This window comes from Trichosurus vulpecula, chromosome 7 (genome assembly GCF_011100635.1).
Source record: "Trichosurus vulpecula isolate mTriVul1 chromosome 7, mTriVul1.pri, whole genome shotgun sequence".
Classification (NCBI taxonomy): Eukaryota; Metazoa; Chordata; class Mammalia; order Diprotodontia; family Phalangeridae; genus Trichosurus; species Trichosurus vulpecula.
In genome coordinates this window covers 266,942,935-266,965,025 of record NC_050579.1, presented here as the reverse complement: position 1 = coordinate 266,965,025, position 22,091 = coordinate 266,942,935, and the positions used below count along the sequence as shown (strand labels likewise).

Below are 22,091 nucleotides of genomic sequence, written 5' to 3'. Positions count from 1 at the left end.
ACCCAGCCCTAACACCAAGTCTGAAGTTAGGAAGTAGTTTGGAAGAATGAGCAAACAAAAAAAGAATCCCATCATAAAGAGCTATGGTGGCAGCCAATGCGATACCCACAGTGGCTGCTATGGATATGCTGGCATATTCCCAGGTTTGAATCATAAGATGTAACAGACTCTTCATTGAAGACAAAACCAAAACACCAGAAAGCCAAATCCCTCATAACAACAAAGAAATCTATAAATTCTGTAAATCTAAATCTCTAAATTCTAAAGAAATCTATCGATGTAGGGGGCACCTCCACCTCCAAGCCTTCCCTCTGTCAGGCTTTCCCCCAAACCAACTCCTGTAAGCAAAATCACTTCCTTTCTTACTCACGCTAGCTGCTCTTTTCCTCTGCTTTCTCACCAAGGTCTCACTTACTCTAACTTCCTGCTCCACCCCTTCTTGCTCCACCTGGTTCAGCAAGCTCCTCACACCACAGGCTCAAGTGACTCAAGCTTCCATGTGACTCAAGCAGGTCACATAGGCCTGTTAATGAGCAAGAAAGATCTTCCCATTCCATTAATAATAATTTGGCCCCAAGACCTTTTTTGTCCATTACATAAGTCAATGGGAGTTTAGGGGTAATTAGTATCAACAGAATTGTACAACAATATAATGGGGATAACACAAAATAAACACATAAAACAATATCTTATTAGGGTGGAGCTCAAACACAAGCACCTCCTCATCATTCCCCCCTCAAATGAATGGGGCCCAAAATCCCTTGGGGTAAGGGGTGAAGATCTCTTCTATAGCTACTTCCTGCTGAGATTGGGTGTAGAGCTGTTCCTGCCCTGAGAGGTCCCATTCGAGGGGTCAGTTCTTTAGCCAGCATCCAGAGTTTGGCTATACCAGGTCCAGGGGTGATACACATCATAGTCTTGGACAGGGGTTGACATCTTGCTCAAGCCGTCAGGCTCTGTAAGTAGAGGGTACCAAACCTGCAGGAAACAAATCTAGCAAGCAAGTTGAAAAGCCAAAAAGAATAAGGAGACAACAACCAAAAGCAGGATAAATATAGGGTCAGCCGTGCTTCTGGAGTCCATGAACCTACTAAAACTGTAATAATTCCTATTTTCCTTACCGTTGTATATTTCTTTAATCTGAGCCGGGGCTTGGCCAATTTCCTATTCTCCCTGAAGGTGTAACAAACTTGGATACGATGATTCAAGAGGATCTGTAGGGGCAGTTCTTACTTCCCTATTTGGTCTAATATTAAGTCCCTTTTTTGGGTAGTTGGGATACCATCTATTCTTCCAAAATCTATCCTTGTGCTTAATAAAGCAGTAAACAATTCCTTCCTTGCTAATCTATTCTGACTTTGAATCCGCTGGCTACTTGTTCTTCTATCTTGAGGAAATTTATCTTTTCCCCATTCCCTTAAGTCACTTAACTGTGAAATCTTATCCAGCACCTCTGAAAGAGGGTGCTCTGTTTTCCCAATTAGTGGTGTCTGAATTAGGCGCTTATGAGCAGGAGGAGGCATTTCACCATTATATTTCTACGAGGAACCATTAAGGGAGTGCTATGATAAGCATGGAAGTCTCTGACTGTTATTGCTGTTTTCATTACTTCTTCCTTTGGCTCTTTCTCATACAGTCTCTAAGCAAATACCAGGGTCCATGTCCACTAGGCCACATAGAGTCAGTGGGATACTGCTTACTTCATCCTCCTGTAGCCAAAGCTAACAGAGTAGTTCCATTATTACCCGCTTACATATGGTAATTCCTAAAAGCTTTCTGTACAAAAGGATTCTGATTAATACCTGTGAATTTCAAACAATCTATGTTATCTATCCCTACTATTGGGGCTTCATGCACCTTCCTCTTGTTAACTTTTCCCTTCTTTTTCTTTTGTTCTTTTTAAAAAATTTTTATTTTTTTTTATTTTTAGTTTACAACACTCACTTCTGGAAGTTTTTGAGTTCCACATTTTCTCTCCCTCCTTCTCCCCATCCCTAAGACAGCAAGTAATCCAATGTAGGTTGTACATATACTTTCGAATTAAATTTATTTACATAATAGCCAAGTTGTAAAGAAGAATTATAACCAATAGAATGAATCATGAGAAAGAAGAAACAAACCCAAAAAAGAAGGAGAAAAAAAAGGGAAAGCAGATAGTTTGCCTCAGTCTGCATTCAGACTCCACGATTCTTTCTCTGGACGAGCATAGCTTTTTCCATCATGAGTCTTTTGGAGCTGTCTTTGAACCTTGCATTGCCAAGAAGAGCCAAGTCTGTCAAAGTTAGTTCTTACAGATACTGTGTGTGTATTTGTAGTCATGTGTAATGTTCTCCTGGTTCTAGTCCCCTCACTCAGCATCAGTTCATATAAGTCTTTCCAGGTTATTATGAAATCCATCTGCTCCTCATTTCTTACAGCACAATAGTATTCCATTACATTCATATACCACAATTTGTTTAGCCGTTCCCCTTGATGGGCATCCCCTCGATTTCCAAATTCTTTGCCACCACAAAATGAGCTGCTGTAAATATTTTTGTACATACTGGTCCATTTCCCACTTGTGTGATATCTTTGGGAAACAGCCCTAGAAGTGGTACTGCTGGGTCAAAGGGTATGTGCATTTTTATGGCCCTTTGGGCATAGTTCCAAATTGCTTTCCAGCATGGCTTGATCAGTTCACAACTCCACCAACAATGTAACAATGTTCCAATTTTCTTACATCCTCTCCAGCATTTATCATTTTCCTGTTTTGTCATGGTAGCCAATCTGACAGGAGAGATGTGGTATTACCTTTTTCTGAGCTAAATTCACAGCTGCTTTTCCTTCTACCACCTGAAACTTTCTAGCTTGCTCTTTTAAAGGAAAATTCCTACTCTGTAGCATAGAAAGCTTCTTATGCAAATCAGCTAACTCCTTTTTCATCTTAACCTTTTCCTGCAGCAATTTGTCTCGGCTTTTACATGTAAAGCGGTGACTTGTTAACAAGGCCCATCCTCTTCTTTTTTTTTTTTATTGTTCTTGTTAATTTTCAACATTTCGACCATCATTGCTAACACAAATGGTAATACAATTCTGTAGTTCATGGAAAACATTTGTAAGCTGATTTTCAGTAATGCCAGCAATCACATCACATGTTTTCATCCACTTGGATATGGAATTCCTGTGTGGTGTTTCTTTCTGGTACTGGGTTTTAAATCTTCTTTGTGGTTTTTTTTTTTTGGCAGGGCAATTGGGGTTAAGTGACTTGCCCAAGGTCACACAGCTAGTACATGTGTCAAGTGTCTGAGGCTGGATTTGAACTCAGGTCCTCCTGACTCCAGGGCTGGTGCTCTTTCTACTCACTGTGCCATCTAGCTGCCCCACCCCGTCCTCTTCTACACACTTCTGCCATTTCTTTCCCTGGTTCTATTCATCTTGTAAACATCTTTCTAAGTCTCTGGGTTCTCCCTTCTGTAGCCTCGGTTCCCAGTTTTCACATAGTCCTGTGCTTTTAGCCCATTCTCTTGCCAGGGAAGAGTAAGGTAAATCCTCCCATCCCTGGATATCTTATTTAGCCTTCCTGTCTCCAAGTGGAGGTATTTTATCCTGTGATCCTGTTCGTGATGCCCAATATATTGCCAATGTGATGCCCCACAGTGGCTGCTGTGAATATGCTGGTGTATTTCCAGGTTTGAATTGCAAGACATAACAGACTTTCTTCATTGAGAATGAAACCAGAACATTTATTCAAACACCAGAAAGCCAAATCCCTCATGGTAAGAAATCTATACACGTTATCAATGTAGGGGGCACCACCATCCCCAAGCCTTCCCTCTGTCAGCCCTTCCCACAAATGAAATCCCATAAGCAGAATCACTCCCTTTCTCACTCACACTACCTGCGCTACTCTGCTCTCTCTGCTCCTCTCTCCAAGCTCCAACTTCCTGTTGCACCTGTTTGGCAAGCTCCTCCCACCACAGGCTCATGTGACTGAGGCTTCCAAGTGACTCAGGCAGGTCACATAAGCCTAGTAATGTGCAAAAAAGACCTTCCCATTCCATTAACAATACGTTAACAATACGCATGTCAAAGAAAAAATACTGCAAGTACCAGAAAGAAAGAATTCAAGTGCCAAGGAGCCACAATCAAGATTATACATGATTTAGAGCCAACACTGTAGAAGAATGGAAAACTTGGAATATGGTATTCCAGAAGGCACAGGATATGGGCTTGCAGCCTAGGATAACTTACTCAGCAAATCTGAGTATACTACTACATGGGAAAAAATGGAATTTTAATGGAATAGAGGATTTCCAACATTCTTGGTAAAAAGACCAGAACTCTGTAGAAACTTTGAAGTTCAAACACAAGATTTAAGAGAAACCTAAAAATAGTTAAAAATGATCTGGCAAACATAAAAGACTAAATAAGGATAAACTAACATTCAAATATGAGATGATACATGTGTCCCTTCTGAACCTTGTTGTTATGAGGGGTCACAGGACAGTCATTAGCCTATTAGTCGCTCTATGTCTTGATGACCTTAAAAGAATAAAGGGGAGGGCAAGAGGAATGGGGGAGGGTTGGGGGGTGGGGGAAATGGGAAAGAAGAAGGAAAGTTAGGGAAAATTAGCTCGCATAGTCAGGGTGTGGTAAGTAAACTTCTCTGCCAACGAAGAGGGATTGGGGGGGCAGCTACCACTTCAGTCTCTCATCTGAACTATTTGAAGAAAGAATACACACAGATTGGGTTCAGAAATACATTTCACTCAACATGGAAATAGGAAGGATAGAGAAGGAGGGAGGGGGAATTAAAGACATAGTAGATTAAGGAGGGATTAATTTTAAGCAAAACAAATTGTAACAATGTTAAAAAATACAACTCTTTCTGAGATGACAAAGAATGGGAATCTGAGGAGGTGCCCATAAATTGTGGCCTGGATGAACAAACTATGGTATATAAATGTGATGGAAATAATTAAGATAGTTTCAGAGAAACCTGTGAAAGTTTGTGTGAACTAATGCAGCATGAAGTAAACAGAACCAGTAGAACAATTTATACAATGAAAATAATGTGGTAAAGGCAAACAGTTTTGAAAGAATTGAGAACTCTTAGCATAATAACTGATCATGATTCCAGAAATGATGAAATGTACTGCCCAACTCGTGGTAGGTGAAGAGTTCAGTGCAGAATGAAGACAATTTTTTTTTTGGAAATGGCCAGTGTGGGAATTCGTTTTGATTGACTATACATTTTTGTAATGGGTTTTGTTTTTCTTTAGTTCACAGTTGGTGAGGTGGGAGGGTGGGTGAGAAAGCAGATTTTTGCTGATTTAAAAAATAAAAATAAAATATATTTATTAAAAGACATTAGGGAGCCTTGGGATATACCTCGACTTTTGAGGACATGGGCCTCCTAAGGAGGAACTTTTTCATAGTAGACTCAGAAGACCACTGCTCAAGATGTTTGTTAATGGAATTTGCTTTGGGTAAGAATTAGTCTAGCTCGGTGGTTCTCAAATTTTTTGGTCTTATGACCATTTTACACTTAAAAATTTTTGAGGACTCCAAAGAGATTTTGTTTAGTTGGGTAATATCTAGCACTATTTATCTTATTACAAATTAAAGCATCTTAGTACTATTATTAAAATAGTTTTGACCGAAGATGGCGGCTGGTAAGCAGGGAATAATGTGAGCTCCCTACGGAGACCCTCCAAAAACTTATAAAAAATGGCCCTGAACCAATTATAGAACGGCTGAACCCACAAAACAGCAGAGGGAAGCAGGGCTCCAGCCCAGGACAGCCTGGATGGTCTCTGGGTGAGGTCTGTCCCGCACGGAGCTGGGAGCTGGGAACCGAGTGGAGCGGAGCCCAGCCTGAGCTGCGTGGACCATCAAGACCGGAAGCCGGGCGGAGGGGCCCCTAGCGCCCTGATTCAGTGAGCTGCGGCAGTTACGAGACTTCTCAACCCACAAACACCAAAGACTGCAGAGAAGGTTAGTGGGAAAAGCTGTGGGAGTAGAAGGAGTTCCAGGTTCGGCTTCCAGCCCCAGGGGCAGCGGAGGTGGGGCAGCTACTGCTGTTGTTACTTTCAGCTCCAGGCCCACCTGGTGGGAGGAATTAAGTGGCGGATCAGAGCAGGGGTGCACAGCCTGCCGAAGATCTGAGCCCAGTTCGGGTTGGGGGCTGGGGAAGGAGCAGTGCTGGGGTGGCAGAGCTGGCACCTCCCCCCCAAACGTGGAACATAGAACTCTGTAATCTACAAGCAGTCGTACCCCACTAAAAAACTCAAGGGTCAAGTTGGTTGGCTGGGAATATGGCCAGGCAGTGAAAATGCACCGAGATTCAGTCTCAGACTTTGCATTCTTTCTTTGCTGACAAAGAAGACCAAAATATACAGACAGAAGAAATTAATAAAGTCAAAGAGCCTACAACAGAAACCTCCAAGAAAAACAGGAACTGGTCCCAGGCCATGGAAGAGCTCAAAAAGGAGTTGGAAAAGCAAGTTAGAGAAGTAGAGGAAAAATTGGGAAGAGAAATGAGAAGGATGCGAGAAAACCATGAAAAACAAGTCAATGACTTGCTAAAGGAGACCCAAAAAAATACTGAAAAATATGCTGAAGAAAACAACACCTTAAAAAACAGACTAACTCAAATGGCAAAAGAGCTCCAAAATAGTTTTGACCTCAAGCATTCGTTTTTTTTTGGATATGTGTATATATTTTATTTAATATTTTAGTTTTCAACATTGATTTCCACAGGATTTTGAGTTACAAATTTTCTCCCCATTTCTACCCTCCCCCCATTCCAAGATGACATATATTCTGATTGCCTCATTCCCCAGTCAGCCCTCCCCTCTTTCACCCCATCCCCCCATCCCTTTTCTCTTTATTTCCTTGTAGGGCAGGATAAATTTCTATGCCCCATTCCCTATATATCTTGTTTCCCAGCTGCATGCAATTTTTTTTTTTATTTTTTAAGCATCTGCTTTTAAAATTTTGAGTTCCAAATTCTTTCCCCTCTTCCCTTCCCACCCACCTACCTTAGGAAGGCAAGCAGTTCGACATAACTCACACATGTATCATTATGCAAAACACTTCCACAATGCTCATGTTGTGAAAGTCTGACTACTTCCTTCCATCCTGTCCTGTCCCCCTTTATTCGATTTTCTCCCTTGACCCTGTCCCTTTTCAAATGTGTTTGCTTTTGATTACCTCCTCCCCCTATCTGCCCTCCCTTCTGTCATTCCCCCCTTTTTTTTATCCTCTTCCCCTTACTTTCCTGTGGAGTAAGATACCCAATTGAGTGTGTATGTTATTCCCTCCTCAAGTTGAATCCAATGAGAGTAAGATTCACTCACTCCCCCTCACCTGCCCCCTCTTCCGTCCCAACAGAACTGCTTTTTCTTGCCACTTTGATGTGAGATAATTTACCCCCTTCTATCTCTCCCTTTCTCCCTGTCTCAGTATATTCCTCTCTCACCCCTTAAATTTATTTCATTTTTTAGATATCATCCCTTCATATTCAACTCATCCTGTGTCCTCTGTCTATATTCCCTGCAACTCCCCTAATACTGAGAAGGGTCTCCTGAATTACACACATCATCTTTCCATGTAGGAATGTAAATATAACAGTTCAAGTTTAGTAAGCTCCATATGAATTCTCTTTCTTGTTTACCTTTTCATGCTTCTCTCGATTCTTGTATTTGGAAGTCAAATTTTCAATTCAGCTCTGGTCTTTTCATTGAGAAAGCTTGAAAGTCCATATTTTGCCTTGGAGTATTATACTCAGTTTTGCTGGGTAAGTGGTTCTTGGTTTTAGTCCTAGCTCCTTTGACCTCCGGAATATCATATTCCAAGCCCTTTGATTCCTTAACGTAGAAGCTGCTAGATCTTGTGTTATCCTGATTGTGTTTCCACAATATTCAAATTGTTTCTTTCTGGCTGCTTGCAGTATTTTCTCCTTGATGTGGGAGCTCTGGAATTTGGCAACAATATTCCCAGGAGTTTTCTTTTTGGGATCTTTTTCAAGAGGCGACCTGTGGATTGTTTCAATTTCTATTTTACCCTCTGGTTCTAGATTATCAGAGCAGTTTTCCTTGATAATTTCTTGAAAGATAATGTCTAGGCTCTTTTTTTGATCTTGGCTTTTGGGTAGTCCAATAATTTTTAAATGATCTCTCCTGGATCTGTTCTCCAGGTCAGTAGTTTTTCCAATGAGATATTTCACATTGTCTTCCATTTTTTCATTCCTTTGGTTCTGTTTTATAATATCTTGGTTTCTCATAAAGTCACTAGATTCCACTTGCTCCAATCCAATTTTTAAAGTAGTATTTTCTTCAGTGGTCTTTTGGACCTCCTTTTCGATTTGGATAATTCTGCCTTTCAAGGCATTCTTCTCTTCATTGGCTTTTTGGAGTTCTTTTGCCATTTGGGTTAGTCTATTCTTTAAGGTGTTATTTTCTTCAGTATTTTTTTGGGTCTCCTTTAGCAAGTTGTTGACTTGTTTTTCATGGTTTTCTTGCATCACTCTCATTTCTCTTCCCATTTTTTCCTCTATTTCTCTTACTTGCTTTTCCAAATGTTTTTTGAGCTCTTCCATGGCCTGAGTCCAATTCATATGTTTCTTGGAGACTTTTGATGTAGGCTCTATTGACTTTGTTTACTTCTTATGGCTGTATGATTTGATCTTCTTTGTCACCAAAAAAGGAACCTAGAGTTTGAGTCTGAGTTTGTTTTCGCTGCCTGTTCATATTCCCAGCCAACTACTTGACCCTTGAGCTTTTTGTCAGGATATGACTACTTGTAGAGCAGAGAGTACTTTGTGCCAAGCTTTAGGGTCCAAGCACTGCTGTTTTCAGAGCTACTTGTATTCCACCGTCACCCCAGGCTCTGTCACAGCAGCGCTCCTCCTCCCCCAAGAAACGCCAGCCAGTAGTGCAATACATCCAAACAGGGCACAGCAAGAGAATCTTCCTTTGTGCCCACAAAGTGCTCCTTGCATTCCTGCTCTGATCTGCTGCTAGATTCCTCCCACCATGTCATCCAGGGACGCGGGGAGCTGCTGACATTAGCGCTCTGGAGGCAGCCTCAGGAGCTTCCTGCTGGTGCTACCGCCACTGCCGCACGATCTCTTCCACCCCAAGAGCTGGTGGTTGGACTGCTCTGAACTCAATCCCATAATTTTCCCCTAACCTGCTCTTTGGCATTTGTGGCTTGAGAAGTCTGGTAACTGCCACAGCTTACTGTTTCATGGCCCCAAGGCCTCTTCCGGCAGGCTGACTCCAGATCTGGTCTGTCCTGGTGCGGCCCATTCTGGGCTGGGCTCAGCTTCCAGCACTGTGTGATAGACCCTTCCCGGTGACCATCCAGGCTCTCTTGGGCTGGAGATCTGTTTCCCTCTGCTATTTCCTGGGTTCCGCAGCTCTAGAATTTGTTCAGACCCATTTTTTACAGGTTTTTGGAGGGGTTTGGGGGGAGCTTAAGCAAGTCCCTGTTTTCCTGCTGCCATCCTGGCTCTGCCCCCTTCCCACCCCCAATCTCAGGCATTCTTGAAAGAGTTTTGAGGACCCACAGAGGACCACTGTTTGAAAACTGCTAGACTACATAAGTTATTGTTATTAACAATTGAAGGAGGTTATGTAGTACTTTAAAGTCTGCAGAGTACTTTGCAAGATGACCTCTGAGGTTCATTTTAACTTGTCAGTTCAGTTCAGTTCTGTTTAACTTGTCAGTTCAGAGTTACCCTCTGAACATAACAGGATTGTGTGGGAGTCCGCTCGGACTGGTTGGCAAGAGCCTATTAAATTTTTAGTGTGAGCACTTTACACATCATGGATTTTAATTTATTGTTTTGTTGATTGTCTTGACTGAAGGCAGTGATAGAGAAACTGTTTATAATGTAGATTAAACTTAAAAGTGTGTCATGCAAAAAAAATTTACACACACACACACACATACACATGCACATATTGGCTTACTGTCTGTGGAATATCCTCCCTTTTCACTTCTCATTTATGCCTCCAGGCTTCCTTCAAGTCTCATTTCAAGTCCCACCTTCTTTTTTTCCCTTCATTTTTATTTAGTATTTTACTTTTCCCCAATTACATGTAAATATAATTTTTGAACATTCGTTTTTAAAACTTCAAGTTCCAAATTCTCTCCCTCCTTCCTCCCCTTTTCACCCCTCCCCCCATTGAGAAGGCAAGCAGTTTGATATAGGTTATGCATATGTAGTCATGTAAAACATTTCCATAATAGTCATGTTGTGAAAGAAAATATAGACCAAAAAAAAAACTTCCAAGAAAAATAAAGCAATGAAAGTATGCTTCAAGCTGTATTCAGACGCCATCAGTAATTTCTCTGGAATGAATAACATTTTTCATAAGTCCTTCTGTGTTTTCTTGGATAGTTGTATTGCTGAGAATAGCTAAGTCATTCACAGCTGATCATCTTACAATATTGCTGTTACTTTGTACACAGCACATTTCATTTTGCATCATCTCATGCAAGTCTCCCCAGGCTTTTCGGAGGATATCCTGTTCATCATTTTTCGTAGCACAAATAGTACTCCACCACAATCACATACCACATCTTGTTCAGCCTTTCCTGAATTGGTGGACATCCCCTTAATTTCCAATTCTTTGCCCCCAGAAAAGAGCTGTTATGAATATTTTTGTACATTTAGGTCCTTTTCATTTTTGTTTTTTATCTCGTTTGTGATACAGACCAATATTGGTATTGCCAGGTCAAAGGGTATGCATGGTTTTATAGCCCTTTGGTCATAATTCCAAATCTTGCTCTACAGAGTGGTTGAATCAGTTCATAACTCCACCAACAGTACATTAATACCCCGTTTTCCCCGCATCTCCTCCACCATTTGTCATTTTCCTTTTATGTCTTATTAGCCATTCCAATAGGTATGAGGATGTACCTCCAAATTGTTTTAATTTGCATTTCTTGAAAGTGTTTGTTTTTGATTACCTCCACCCCCATCTGCCCTCCCTTCTATCGTCCCCACTTTTTTATCTTCTTCCTCCATCTTTCCTGTGGGGTAAGATACCCAATTGAGTGTGTATGGTATTCGCTCCTCAGGTCAAATCCGATGACAGCAAGATTTACTCATTCCTCCTCACCCGCCCCCTCTTCCCTTCCTACAGAAGCGCTTTTTCTTGCCACTTCTATGCGAGATAATTTACCCCATTCTGTCTCTCCCTTTCTCCATCTCTCAGCATATTCCTCTCTTATCCCTTAATTTTATTTTATTTTTTTAGGTATCATCCCCTCATATTCAACTCACCCTGTGCCCTCTGTGTGTGTGTGTGTGTGTGTGTATGTGTGCATACATACATACACACATACATATATACACACACCTACATATATACATACATAGACACACACATGTATATATGTATACACACACACACATATATATATATATATGCATATTCCTTTCAGCTACTATGATATTGAGGTCTCATGAATTTCCATACAGATCATCTTTCCATGTAGGAATGTAAAAAAAACAGTTCAACTTTAGTAAGTCCCTTATGATTTCTCTTTCTTGTTTATCTTTTCATGCTTCTCTTGATTCTTGTGTTTGAAAGTCAAATTTTCTATTCAGCTCTGTTCTTTTCACTGGGAAAGCTTGAAAGTCCTCTATTTTATTGAAAATCCATATTTTGCCTTGGAGCATGATATTCAGTTTTGCTGGGCAGGTGATTCTTGGGTTTAATCCTAGCTCCATTGACCTCCGGAATATTGTATTCCAAGCCCTTCGGTCCCTAAATGTGGAAGCTGCCAGATCCTGTGTTATCCTGATTGTTTTTCCACAATACTGAAATTGTTTCTTTCTGGCTGCTTGCAGTATCTTCTCCTTGATCTGGGAGCTCTGGAATTTGGTGACAATGTTCCTAGGAGTTTTCTCTTTGGGATCTTTTTGAGGAGGCGATCTGTGGATTCTTTCAATTTCTATTTTACCCTCTGGCTCTAGAATATGAGGGCAGTTCTCCTTGATAATTTCTTGAAAGTTGATATCTAGGCTCTTTTTTTGATCATGGCTTTTGGGCAGTCCAATAATTTTTAAATTATCTCTCTTGGATCTATTTTCTAGGTCAGTGGTTTTTCCAATGAGATATTTCACATTATCTTCCATTTTTTCATTCCTTTGGTTCTGTTTTATAATATCTTGATTTCTCATAAAGTCACTGGCTTCCACTTGTTCGAATCTTATTTTTAAGCTAGTATTTTCTTCAGTGGTCTTTTGGACCTCCTTTTTCATTTAGGTAATTCTGCTTTTCAAGGCATTCTTCTCCTCATTGGCTTTTTGGAGCTCTTTTGCCATTTGAGTTAGTCTATTTTTTAAAGTGTTGTATTCTTCAGTATTTTTTTCAGTATTTTTTTGGGTTTCCTTTAGCAATCATTGACTTGTTTTTCATGGTTTTCTCGCATCCTTCTCATTTCTCTTCCCAATTTTTCCTCTACTTCTCTAACTTGCTTTTCCAAATCCTTTTTGAGCTCTTCCATGGCCTGAAACCAGTTCATGTTTTTCTTGGAGGCCTTTGGTGTCGGCTCTTTGACTTTGTTGACTTTTTTAGGCTGTATGTTTTGGTCTTCTTTGTCGCCAAAGAAAGATTCCAAAGTCTGAGACTGAATCTGAGTGTGTTTTTGCTGCCTGGCCATGTTCCCAGCCAACTCACTTGACTCTTGAGTTTTTCATCGGGGTATGACTGCTTGTAGAGCAGAGAGTACTTTGTTCTAAGCTTGAGGGGATGCGCTGTTGATTTCAGAGCTATTTTTATACAGCCAGCCCTGCCACACCAGCACTCCTCCATCCTCAGGAACCACCAACCTGGACCTGACGCAAATCTTAAGCAGGCTCTGCACTCCTGCTCTTATCTGCCACTTAATTCCTCCTACCAGGTGGGCCGGGGCCGGAAGTAACTGCAGTTGTAGTTCTGTAGCTGCACCTCCCCGCTGCCCCTGGGGCAGTGGCCCAACTGTGAACTCTGTCCCCTGCAGCTTTTCCCACTAACCTTCTCTGTTGTCTTTGGTGTTTGTGGTTAAGAAGTCTGGTAACTGCCGCAGCTCACTGATTCAGGGCGTTGGGTCCTGTTCCAGCCTGCTGCTGGTCTAGTTGGTCCTGCCCCCGCCCAGCTGAGCTCCACTCCCCTCTGCTCCATGCCCGATAGACCTCATGAAGCGACCATCCAGGCTGTCCTGGGCTAGATCCCTGCTTCCCTTTGCTATTTTGTGGGCTCTGCAGTTCTAGAATTTGTTCAGAGCCATTTTTTATAGGTTTTTGGAGGGACCTGGGGGGAGCTCATGCAAGTCCCTGCTTTTCAGCCGCCATCTTCTTAATTTGCGTTTTTCCTATCAGTAGTGAGTTAGAGGGTTTTTTCATATGGCTATAGATGTCTTTGATGACTTCATCTGAAAACTGTTCATATCTTTGATCATTTAGGGAATGGCTCTTATTTTGTATAAATTTGATTTATTGCTCTATATGTTTGAGAAATGAGGCCTTTATCAGAGAAACTTGCCTCAAAAAAATTTTTTTTCACAGTTATTATTGTTAGTTGTATTTCCCTCCATCCTATTCCCTGCTCTCCCTGTTTATTCTGTTTTCTCCTTTCACCCTGTCCCTCCTCAAAACTTCTGACTACCCCCTCCCCGTCTGTCCTGTCTTCTATCAGTTCCCGTCCCCTCCCCCGTTCTCTTATCCTCTTCCCCCCCTACTTTCCCGTAGGGTAAGATAGATTTCTATACCCAATTGTGTTTGTATGTTATTATATCCAATTAAATGTGCATGAGCCATTTCTGATGAGAGTAAGGTTCACTCACTCCCTCCTTACCTCCCCTGCCTTCCCCTCCACTGTAAAAGCTTTTCCTTGCCTCTTTTATGTGAAATTATTTACCCCATTCTTTCCCTCCCTTTCCCTTTCTCCTAGTACATTCTTCTCTTACCCTTTAATTTTATTTTTTTAGTTATATCGTCGCTTCATATTCAACTCACGCCTGTGCCCTCTGTCTGTATGTACTCCTTTAACGTACCCTGATAATGAGCAAGTTCTTATGTGTTACAAGTATCATCTTCCCATGTAGGAATGTTAACAATTTGACCTTATTAAGTCCCTTATGATTTCCCTTTCCTATTTACCTTTTTGTGCTTCTCTTGAGTTTTGTATTTGAAAGTCAGATTTTCTATTCAGCTCTGATGTTTTCATCAGGAATGCTTGAAATTCCTCTATTTTGTTGAATGTCAATTTTTTCCCTGAAGGATTACATATTCAGTTTTGCTGGGTAGATGATTCTGGGTTCTAGTTCTAGGTCCTTTGCTCTCTGGAATATCACATTCCAGGGCTTCTTAAACTTTTTCTGCTTTCGGGACCTTTTTGCCTGAGAAATTTTTATGCGACCCTTGGTATATGGGTATATAAAATTGGGATACAAGCGAAATATTTACTGATAATAACATATAAATAAATTTATTTTAAAGCAATTCTTTGGTATATATACATACATATATACATATATATATATTATTTTACCATTTATTAAAGATGAAAACAAATTTGCATACTAATGAAATGGATGTACTTATATTTTTACATAAAGAATTAAATCTTGTTGGAATTCTGCAGATACTGTGGAGCATCTTCAATGTTTTCCAGAATTGATTGATATTTTGATTTTATAATTGTCGATGCTGAGAATGCTGCTTTGCATAAACACATAGAACAAAATGGCAGAAGCATGTTTAGGGCCATTTCAGAAATTGTTGGAAATTCTTTCCTAATCCCAAACCAAAATTCATTTGATGATATTTTTTTAGGAAATTCAAGATTTAAACCTGTGTTACTTTATAACTCAGCAGATTCTTTTTGAATTTTTAATGGCAGATGACTTATGTTTTGATTTCAGTTGAGTATAGTTTATGAACCCAACTTAGTTTTTTAGAATAAAAATTTGAAAGGAAGTATTTCTGAAACTGTGTCTCCAGGTACTTTAGATGATCAATCGTAACTCTTATAATTAAATCTTTGGGAAGGTTATTTTCAATTATAAAATCTCTTGTATCTGTAAACATTTCTTTTTTTTTAATGCAATTTATTTATTTAACATATTTGGTTTATAGCATTGATTTTCACAACATTTTGAATTACAAATTTTCTCCCCATTTCTACCCTCCCCCCCACTCCAAGATGGCTTATATTCTGGTTGCCCTGTTCCCCAGTCAGCCCTCCCCTCTATAACCCCCCTCCCCTCTCATCCCCTTTTCCCTTCCTTTCTTGTAGGGCAAGATAAATTTCTACGCCCCATTGCCTGTGTATCTTATTTTTTAGTTGCATACAAAAACTTTTTTTGTTTTTGAACATCTGATTTTAAAACTTTGAGTTCCAAATTCTCTTCCCTCTTCCCTTCCCACCCACCCTCCCTAAGAAGTTGAGCAATTCAACCTAGGCCACACATGTATTATTATGTATAACCCTTCCACAATACTCATGTTGTGAAAGGCTAACTACATTTTGCTCCTTCCCAACCCATCCCGCTTTATTGAATTTTCTCCCTTGACCCTTCCCCCTTTCCAAAGTGTTTGTTTTGATTACCTCCACCCCCATCTGTCCTCCCCTCCATCATCCCCCCACCTTTTGTTTTTTTTTTTATCTTCCTCCCTCTTCTTTCCTGTGGGGTAAGATACCTAACTGAGTATGTATGATATTCCCCCTCAGGCCAAATCTGATGAGAGCAAGGTTCACTCATTCCCCCCTCACCTGCCCTCTCCCCTCCTCCCATAGAACTGCTTCCTCTTGCCACCTTTATGCCAGATAATCCACCCCATTCTATCTCTCCCTATCTCCTTCTCTCAGTATGTTACTCTCTCATCACTTAATTTCATTTTATTTCTTTTAGATATCTTCCCTTCATCTTCAACTCACCCTGTGTCTGCTCTCTCTCTTTTACATATATATATACACATATATATATACACACATACATAAACACATATATATACATATACACATACATACATATACACATATATACATACATTCACATTCACTTATATATACATAAACATATATGTATATCCATATATATATCCATATATATATCCATATATATATATATATATATATCCATATATATATATATATATATGGATATTCCCTTCAACTACCCTAATACTGAGGTCTCATGAATCATACTCATCATCTTTCCATGTAGGAATGTAAACAAAACAGTTCAACTTTAGTAAGTCCCTTGCAATTTCCGTTTCTTGATTACCTTTTCATGCTTCTCTTGATTCTTGTGTTTGAAAGTCAAATTTTCTATTCAGTTCTGGTCTTTTCACTGAGAAAGCTTGAAAGTCCTCTATTTTATTGAAACTCCATATTTTGCCTTGGAACATGATACTCAGTTTTGCTGGGTAGGTGATTCTAGGTTTTAATCCTAGCTCCATTGACCTCCGGAATATCGCATTCCAAGCCCTTCGATCTCTTAATGTAGAAGCTGCCAGATCCTGGGTTATTCTGATTGGGTTTCCACAATACTCAAATTGTTTCTTTCTGGCTGCTTGCAGTATTTTCTCCTTGATCTGGGAGCTCTGGAATTTGGCGACAATATTCCTAGGAGATTTCTTTTTGGGATCTATTTGAGGAGGTGATCGATGGATTCTTTCAATTTCTATTTTGCCCTGTGGCTCTAGAATATCAGGGCAGTTCTCCTTCATAATTTCTTGAAAGATGATATCTAGGCTCTTTTTTTGATCATGGCTTTCAGGTAGTCCAATAATTTTTAAATTATCTCTCCTGGATCTATTTTCCAGGTCAGTGGTTTTTCCAAGGAGATATTTCACATTGTCTTCCATTTTTTCATTCCTCTGGTTCTGTTTTATAATATCCTGATTTCTCATAAAGTCACTAGCTTCCACTTGCTCCAATCTAATTTTTAAAGTAGTATTTTCTTCAGTGGTCTTTTGGACCTCCTTTTCCATTTGGCTAATTCTGCCTTTCAAGGCATTCTTCTCCTCATTGGCTTTTTGGAGCTCTTTTGCCATTTGAGTTAGTCTGTTTTTTAAGGTGTTGTTTTCTTCAGTGTATTTTTCAGTATTTTTTTGGGTCTCCTTTAGCAAGTCACTGACTTGTTTTTCATGGTTTTCTCGCATCCTTCTCATTTCTCTTCCCAATTTTTCCTCTACTTCTCTAACTTGCTCTTCCAAATCCTTTTTGAGTTCTTCTATGGCCTGGGGCCAGTTCATGTTTTTCTTGGAGGCTTTTGTTGTAGGCTGTATGACTTTGTTGTCTTCTTTAGGCTGTATGTTTTGGTCTTCTTTGTCACCAAAGAAAGAATCCAAAGTCTGAGACTGAATCTGGGCGCGTTTTCGCTGCCTGGCCATATTCCCAACCAACTAACTTGACCCTTGAGTTTTTCAGTGGGGTCTGACTGCTTGTAGATTACAGAGTTCTATGTTCCACGTTTGGGGGGAAGGTGCCAGCTCTGTCAGACCCGCACTCCTCCTTCCCCAAGAACCCCCAGTCCAGGCTGGGCTTAGATCTTCAGCAGGCTGTTGCACTCCTGCTCTGATCCGCCACTTAATTCCTCCCACCAGGTGGGCCTGGAGCCGGAAGTAACAACAGCCGTAGCTGCCCCACCTCCGCTGCCCCCGGGGCTGGAAGCCGAACCGCGAACTCCTTCCACTCCCGCAGCTTTTCCCACTAACCTTCTCCACAGTCTTTGGTGTTTGTGGGTCGAGGGGTCTGGTAACTGCCGGAGCTCACATATTCAGGGCGCTAGGGCCCCCTCCGCCCAGCTTCTGGTCTGGATCGTCCACGCCGCTCAGGCTGGGCTCTGCTCCACTCCGTTCCTAGCTCCCAGCTCCCAGCTCTGTGTGGAATAGACCTCACCCAGAGACCATCCAGGCTGTCCTGGGCTGGAGCCCTGCATCCCTCTGCTGTTCTGTGGGTTCTGCCGTTCTAGAATTGGTTCAGAGCCATTTTTATAGGTTTTTGGAGGGACTCGGGTACGGAGCTCACTCTAATCCGTGCTTACCAGCCGCCATCTTGGCTCCGCCTCTCTCATTGAAGATTTTAAATATTGTTCAAAATATTCCTTTGGTTTATTGTAGTTTACTGCATGCTTGGTATTAAGATGTCATTTTAATTTGGCTGGTTTCATGCTCTCCACAGCCAAAACTTCATTACAATTAAGCCAAGAGTTTTTTTCCAAACCATCATCATTAGTATAAGTAATTCCATATTGCAAAAATGATTCCGCATATTTTCTTTTTCTTGTCAACTTAGGTGTACTATAACCTGGTAGCGAAGATTCTGTCACATTCTCATCGGTATTTTTACCTCTTCTGTCTAAATTTAGCTACTTATTCATAACTGAAAAGTATTGCTAATACCTTCTCAAAAAATACTAGCTTTAGTTTACAAAATTACATTTGTTTGTGCTTAGTTTAAAAAAATTGATGTTCTCACTTAAACAGTGGGTAGTAATGGTGGAGAAATATTATTAAAGAGCTTTTGTCTTTACCTGCCGCAGTTAAACACTTTTGTTTCTGTAAAAGAAGGAGATAACAGCAATTTAAAAATCAGACATTCTAACACAATTGTTTCAACAATCTGGCTAGCAGCTTCTTTGGGTGTGTAAGATCCACCCACAGCCAGCACCCAGAAAGCTACCAACAGCACAGGTTTTTTTGATCTGCTTAACTAAGGAAAGCAAGGTGAAGTGGTTGACAAACTTACTTTAATTCAGCATACAAATATCATTCACTTAGTTCAGGGGAAAAGACCAGCACCCTGAACTTGAGAACAAAATACAAACAAATTACAAACATCAACAGACAGACCTTGTCTGATTCAAATCCCAATACATAGTTACCAGAGTTCAACAAAGTCTCAGCATCCGGGTTTACGAGCTGGAGGGCTCCTTGGCTACAGCTGCCCAGAGTCTCCTCATCAACACCATCTCAAGAGCCCTGCACAACTGGCTCTGTCCTCCCTTCTTATAGGGCTTCAGACATCATCAAACATCATCTGAATCACCAGAGCTTAGGCTCTGGTGATTGGTTCTTGAGTTGGCCTCTCCCTTTAGGACCCTGGGAGGTTCACATCCACATAGATTAGGTTAACACCTAATAGGGCATGGCTCTGGAGTTAGCACCTCCCCTTAGCCAGCCCCACCTTCGGCCCCACCCCTGTCACCAATCCACACCTAATAGGGGTTTGGACCTGGGGCTTAGCACCTAGTAAGGCTAACGAAATACACTGAATTACTCAAAGCAAACAAAAGCCAAACTCTTCAAGGGCACTAAGTGCTAAGGAGCCCATTTTGCTTACCGACACAACAATGCATTCCAAAGATATACTAATTTGATACATGCTGAGGAATGACAGTAGGAAAATATTAAAAGGCTTTATTTTCCATAATTAAACTATTATGTTTCTGTAAGAGCAGAAAACTGTGTGTGTACAATGAAAACTCTACAATTCATAAAATATAACAGCCTTGATCTGAGCCAAGGTGTTCTGGCAGCATTCATTGGTTTTGTGTGGCATGATACCGTGCACCGTACAAAGTGCCCATGTGTCTTTAGAACCAAGGCTGCAGTGAAGTTTTGTGATGCAACACAGGCAAGTGCTGCCAGAAACACCTGAGTTTCATTATATGTTTAATTTTAAATTAATTTTTGGCTGTTGCCTGTTCAGGAATATTTTATTGTTGCCAGATTTTTCATGACCCCCACATTCAGTTATACAACCCTGTATGGGATCACTGCCCACAGTTGAAGAAGTGCTGATTTATAATGTAAAAGCTGTTAAATTTTGTGTTATCCTAACTGTAGCTCCATGATACTTGAATTATTTCTTTCTGGCTCCTTGCAATATTTTCTCCTTGACCTGAGAGCTTTGGAATTTGGCGATAATATTCCTGGGAGTTTTCATTTTGGGATCTCTTTAAGGAGGTGATCAGTAGATTCTTTCAATTTCTGTTTTACCCTCTGGTTCTAGAATGTCAAGGCAGTTTTCCCTGATAATTTCTTGAAAGATGATGCCTAGGCTCTTTTAAAAATTGATCATGTCCTTCAGGAAATCCAGTAATTTTAAAATTACCTCTCTGGGATCTATTTTCCAGTCAGTTGTTTTTCCAATAAGATATTTCACATTGTCTTCTATTTTTTCATTCTTTCAATTTTGTTTTATTGTTTCTTGATTTCTCATAACGTCATTAGCTTCCATTTGCTCAATTCTAATTGTTAAGGAATCATTTTCTTCAGTAAGCTTTTGAACCTTCTTTTCCATTTAGCCAATTGTACTTTTTAAGGAATTTTTTTTTCTTCAGTGAACTTTTTGCCTCATTTTCCATTTGGCCTATTCTGCTTTTTAAGGCATTCTTCTCCTCATTAGCTTTTTGGACCTCTTTTGCCATTTGGCCTAGTCTGTTTTTTAAGGTGTTATTGTCTTCAGCTGTGTGTGTGTGTGTGTCTGTCTGTCTCCTTAACCAAGCTGTTGACTTGTTTCTCATGATTTTCTTGCAACACTTTTCATTTCTTTTCCCAATTTTTCCTCTACATCTCTTACTTGATTTTCGAAATCCTTTTTGAGCTCTTTCATGGCTTGAGACCAAGTCATACTTTTCTTGGAGGTTTTAGATGTAGGAAGCTTTGACTTTTTCATTTTTTTCTGAGTGTGTGTTTTGATCTTTCTTGTCACCATAGTAACTTTCTATGGTCAGAATTTTTTTCTGTTGTTAGCCCATATTCCCAGCCTATTACCTGACTTCTAACTATTTGTTAAAATAGGGCTTTGCTTGCAGGGTGGAGGGTGCACTGTCCCAAGCTTCAGGGGTTTTGTGCTGTTTTCAGAGTATTCAGAGATACTTCTAGGGACCCATAAGTTTCCAGTTCTTCCAGGGTGGTATGATCTAAGGAGAGGTGCATTTACTCCTCTCCCAGCCTGTGTTCTGGTCTGTGAGCGACCACAAGCACTCTTTTCTGCCTTGGAACTATGAGGAGAGTCCCTGTTCCACTGTAGCCACAAGCTGTGGTGTTCTAGCGCTCCTTCTTGCCCTGGGACTGCCACCTAGGTCTGTGATCTAGATCAGGATATGGACAAAGCAAGAGTTCTGCCTCAGGGTTAGCAAAGAGACCCCTGTAATCTTCTGACAAGTCGTTTGACCCCTTTCCTGTCTGTGGGCTGAGAGCTCCAGAAGCAGCTCCTGCAGCTGCTGATTCCGTGGCTTCAAGGCCTGTTCTTTGTCTGCTTGTGCCAGGGCTGTGCTGGACAGTGCTTCTCTCTCACCCTGGTATAAAAGACCCTTCCTGCTGGCCTTATAAGCTGTCTTGGGCTGGAAAATTGTTTCACAACATATTTTTGTGGATTTTTGTATTCGAATTTTTTTTTAGAGTCATTAGTTAATGGTATTTGGAGGTTTTGAGGGAGAGCTCAGGCGAGTCCCTGCCTTTACTTTGCCATCTTGGCTCTACCTCCTCCAAATCCCACCTTCTGTAGGAGGCCTACCCCCCCCCCATCTCCCATTCACTGCATCCCCAGTATGTCGAGCACAGAGCTCGACATATAGTAAATGCTTGTTATCAATTGAAAGGGCAGATCCTTGAAAGAGAATATATACTCTGTTTCTTGTCTATCCCAGGTGGCAGAACTTGAAGGGGAGGTAGCATCCTGTGCCCAGGAGTCAGCCATCTTGCATCAGTCCCTGCGGGACAAAGCTGCTGAAGTGGAGGTAGAAAAACTTAACAGCAAGGTGAGTACATGAGAAAAGAGTAGGAGGCATGAGCTGAAGCATCATGGCCTCTGGTCAGAACTTTTCTCTCATTGCCATCCTTTCCAGGTATTGCAGGGGGAGCTGTACCGAGCCCAGGATGCCAAGCTGTGGCAGCAGCAGCAGAGAAAGATGGCTGAGGAGCACGTGAAGCTTGTGGCTGATGCTGTGAGCAGGTATTCTAGATGGGGAGGGGGGAGACAGGAGCTCGTTGTTCTTGTCTTCTCTGTCAAGGGGTCTTGGGTGAGAAGGGACCAGAAGGCAAGGAGGTTTTGGAAGGGAGGAAAGAAGATTGTTCTTGGGGTAGCTGATGTTGT

The 22,091-nt window shown here is 41.0% G+C and overlaps 1 protein-coding gene across 3 annotated transcripts in view; it reads left to right on the top strand.

Moving 5' to 3' along the window:
* The window catches only part of LOC118856697 (coiled-coil alpha-helical rod protein 1-like), a 38,439-nt gene that overhangs the window by 13,725 nt on the left and 2,623 nt on the right, over positions 1–22,091 (top strand). For all 3 annotated transcript variants that reach the window (XM_036767121.1, XM_036767123.1, XM_036767122.1), the window contains 2 exons: positions 21,646–21,756; positions 21,844–21,950. In XM_036767121.1, coding sequence (XP_036623016.1) covers positions 21,646–21,756; positions 21,844–21,950 — 218 coding nt within the window. The remainder of the gene's footprint in view (positions 1–21,645; positions 21,757–21,843; positions 21,951–22,091) is intronic.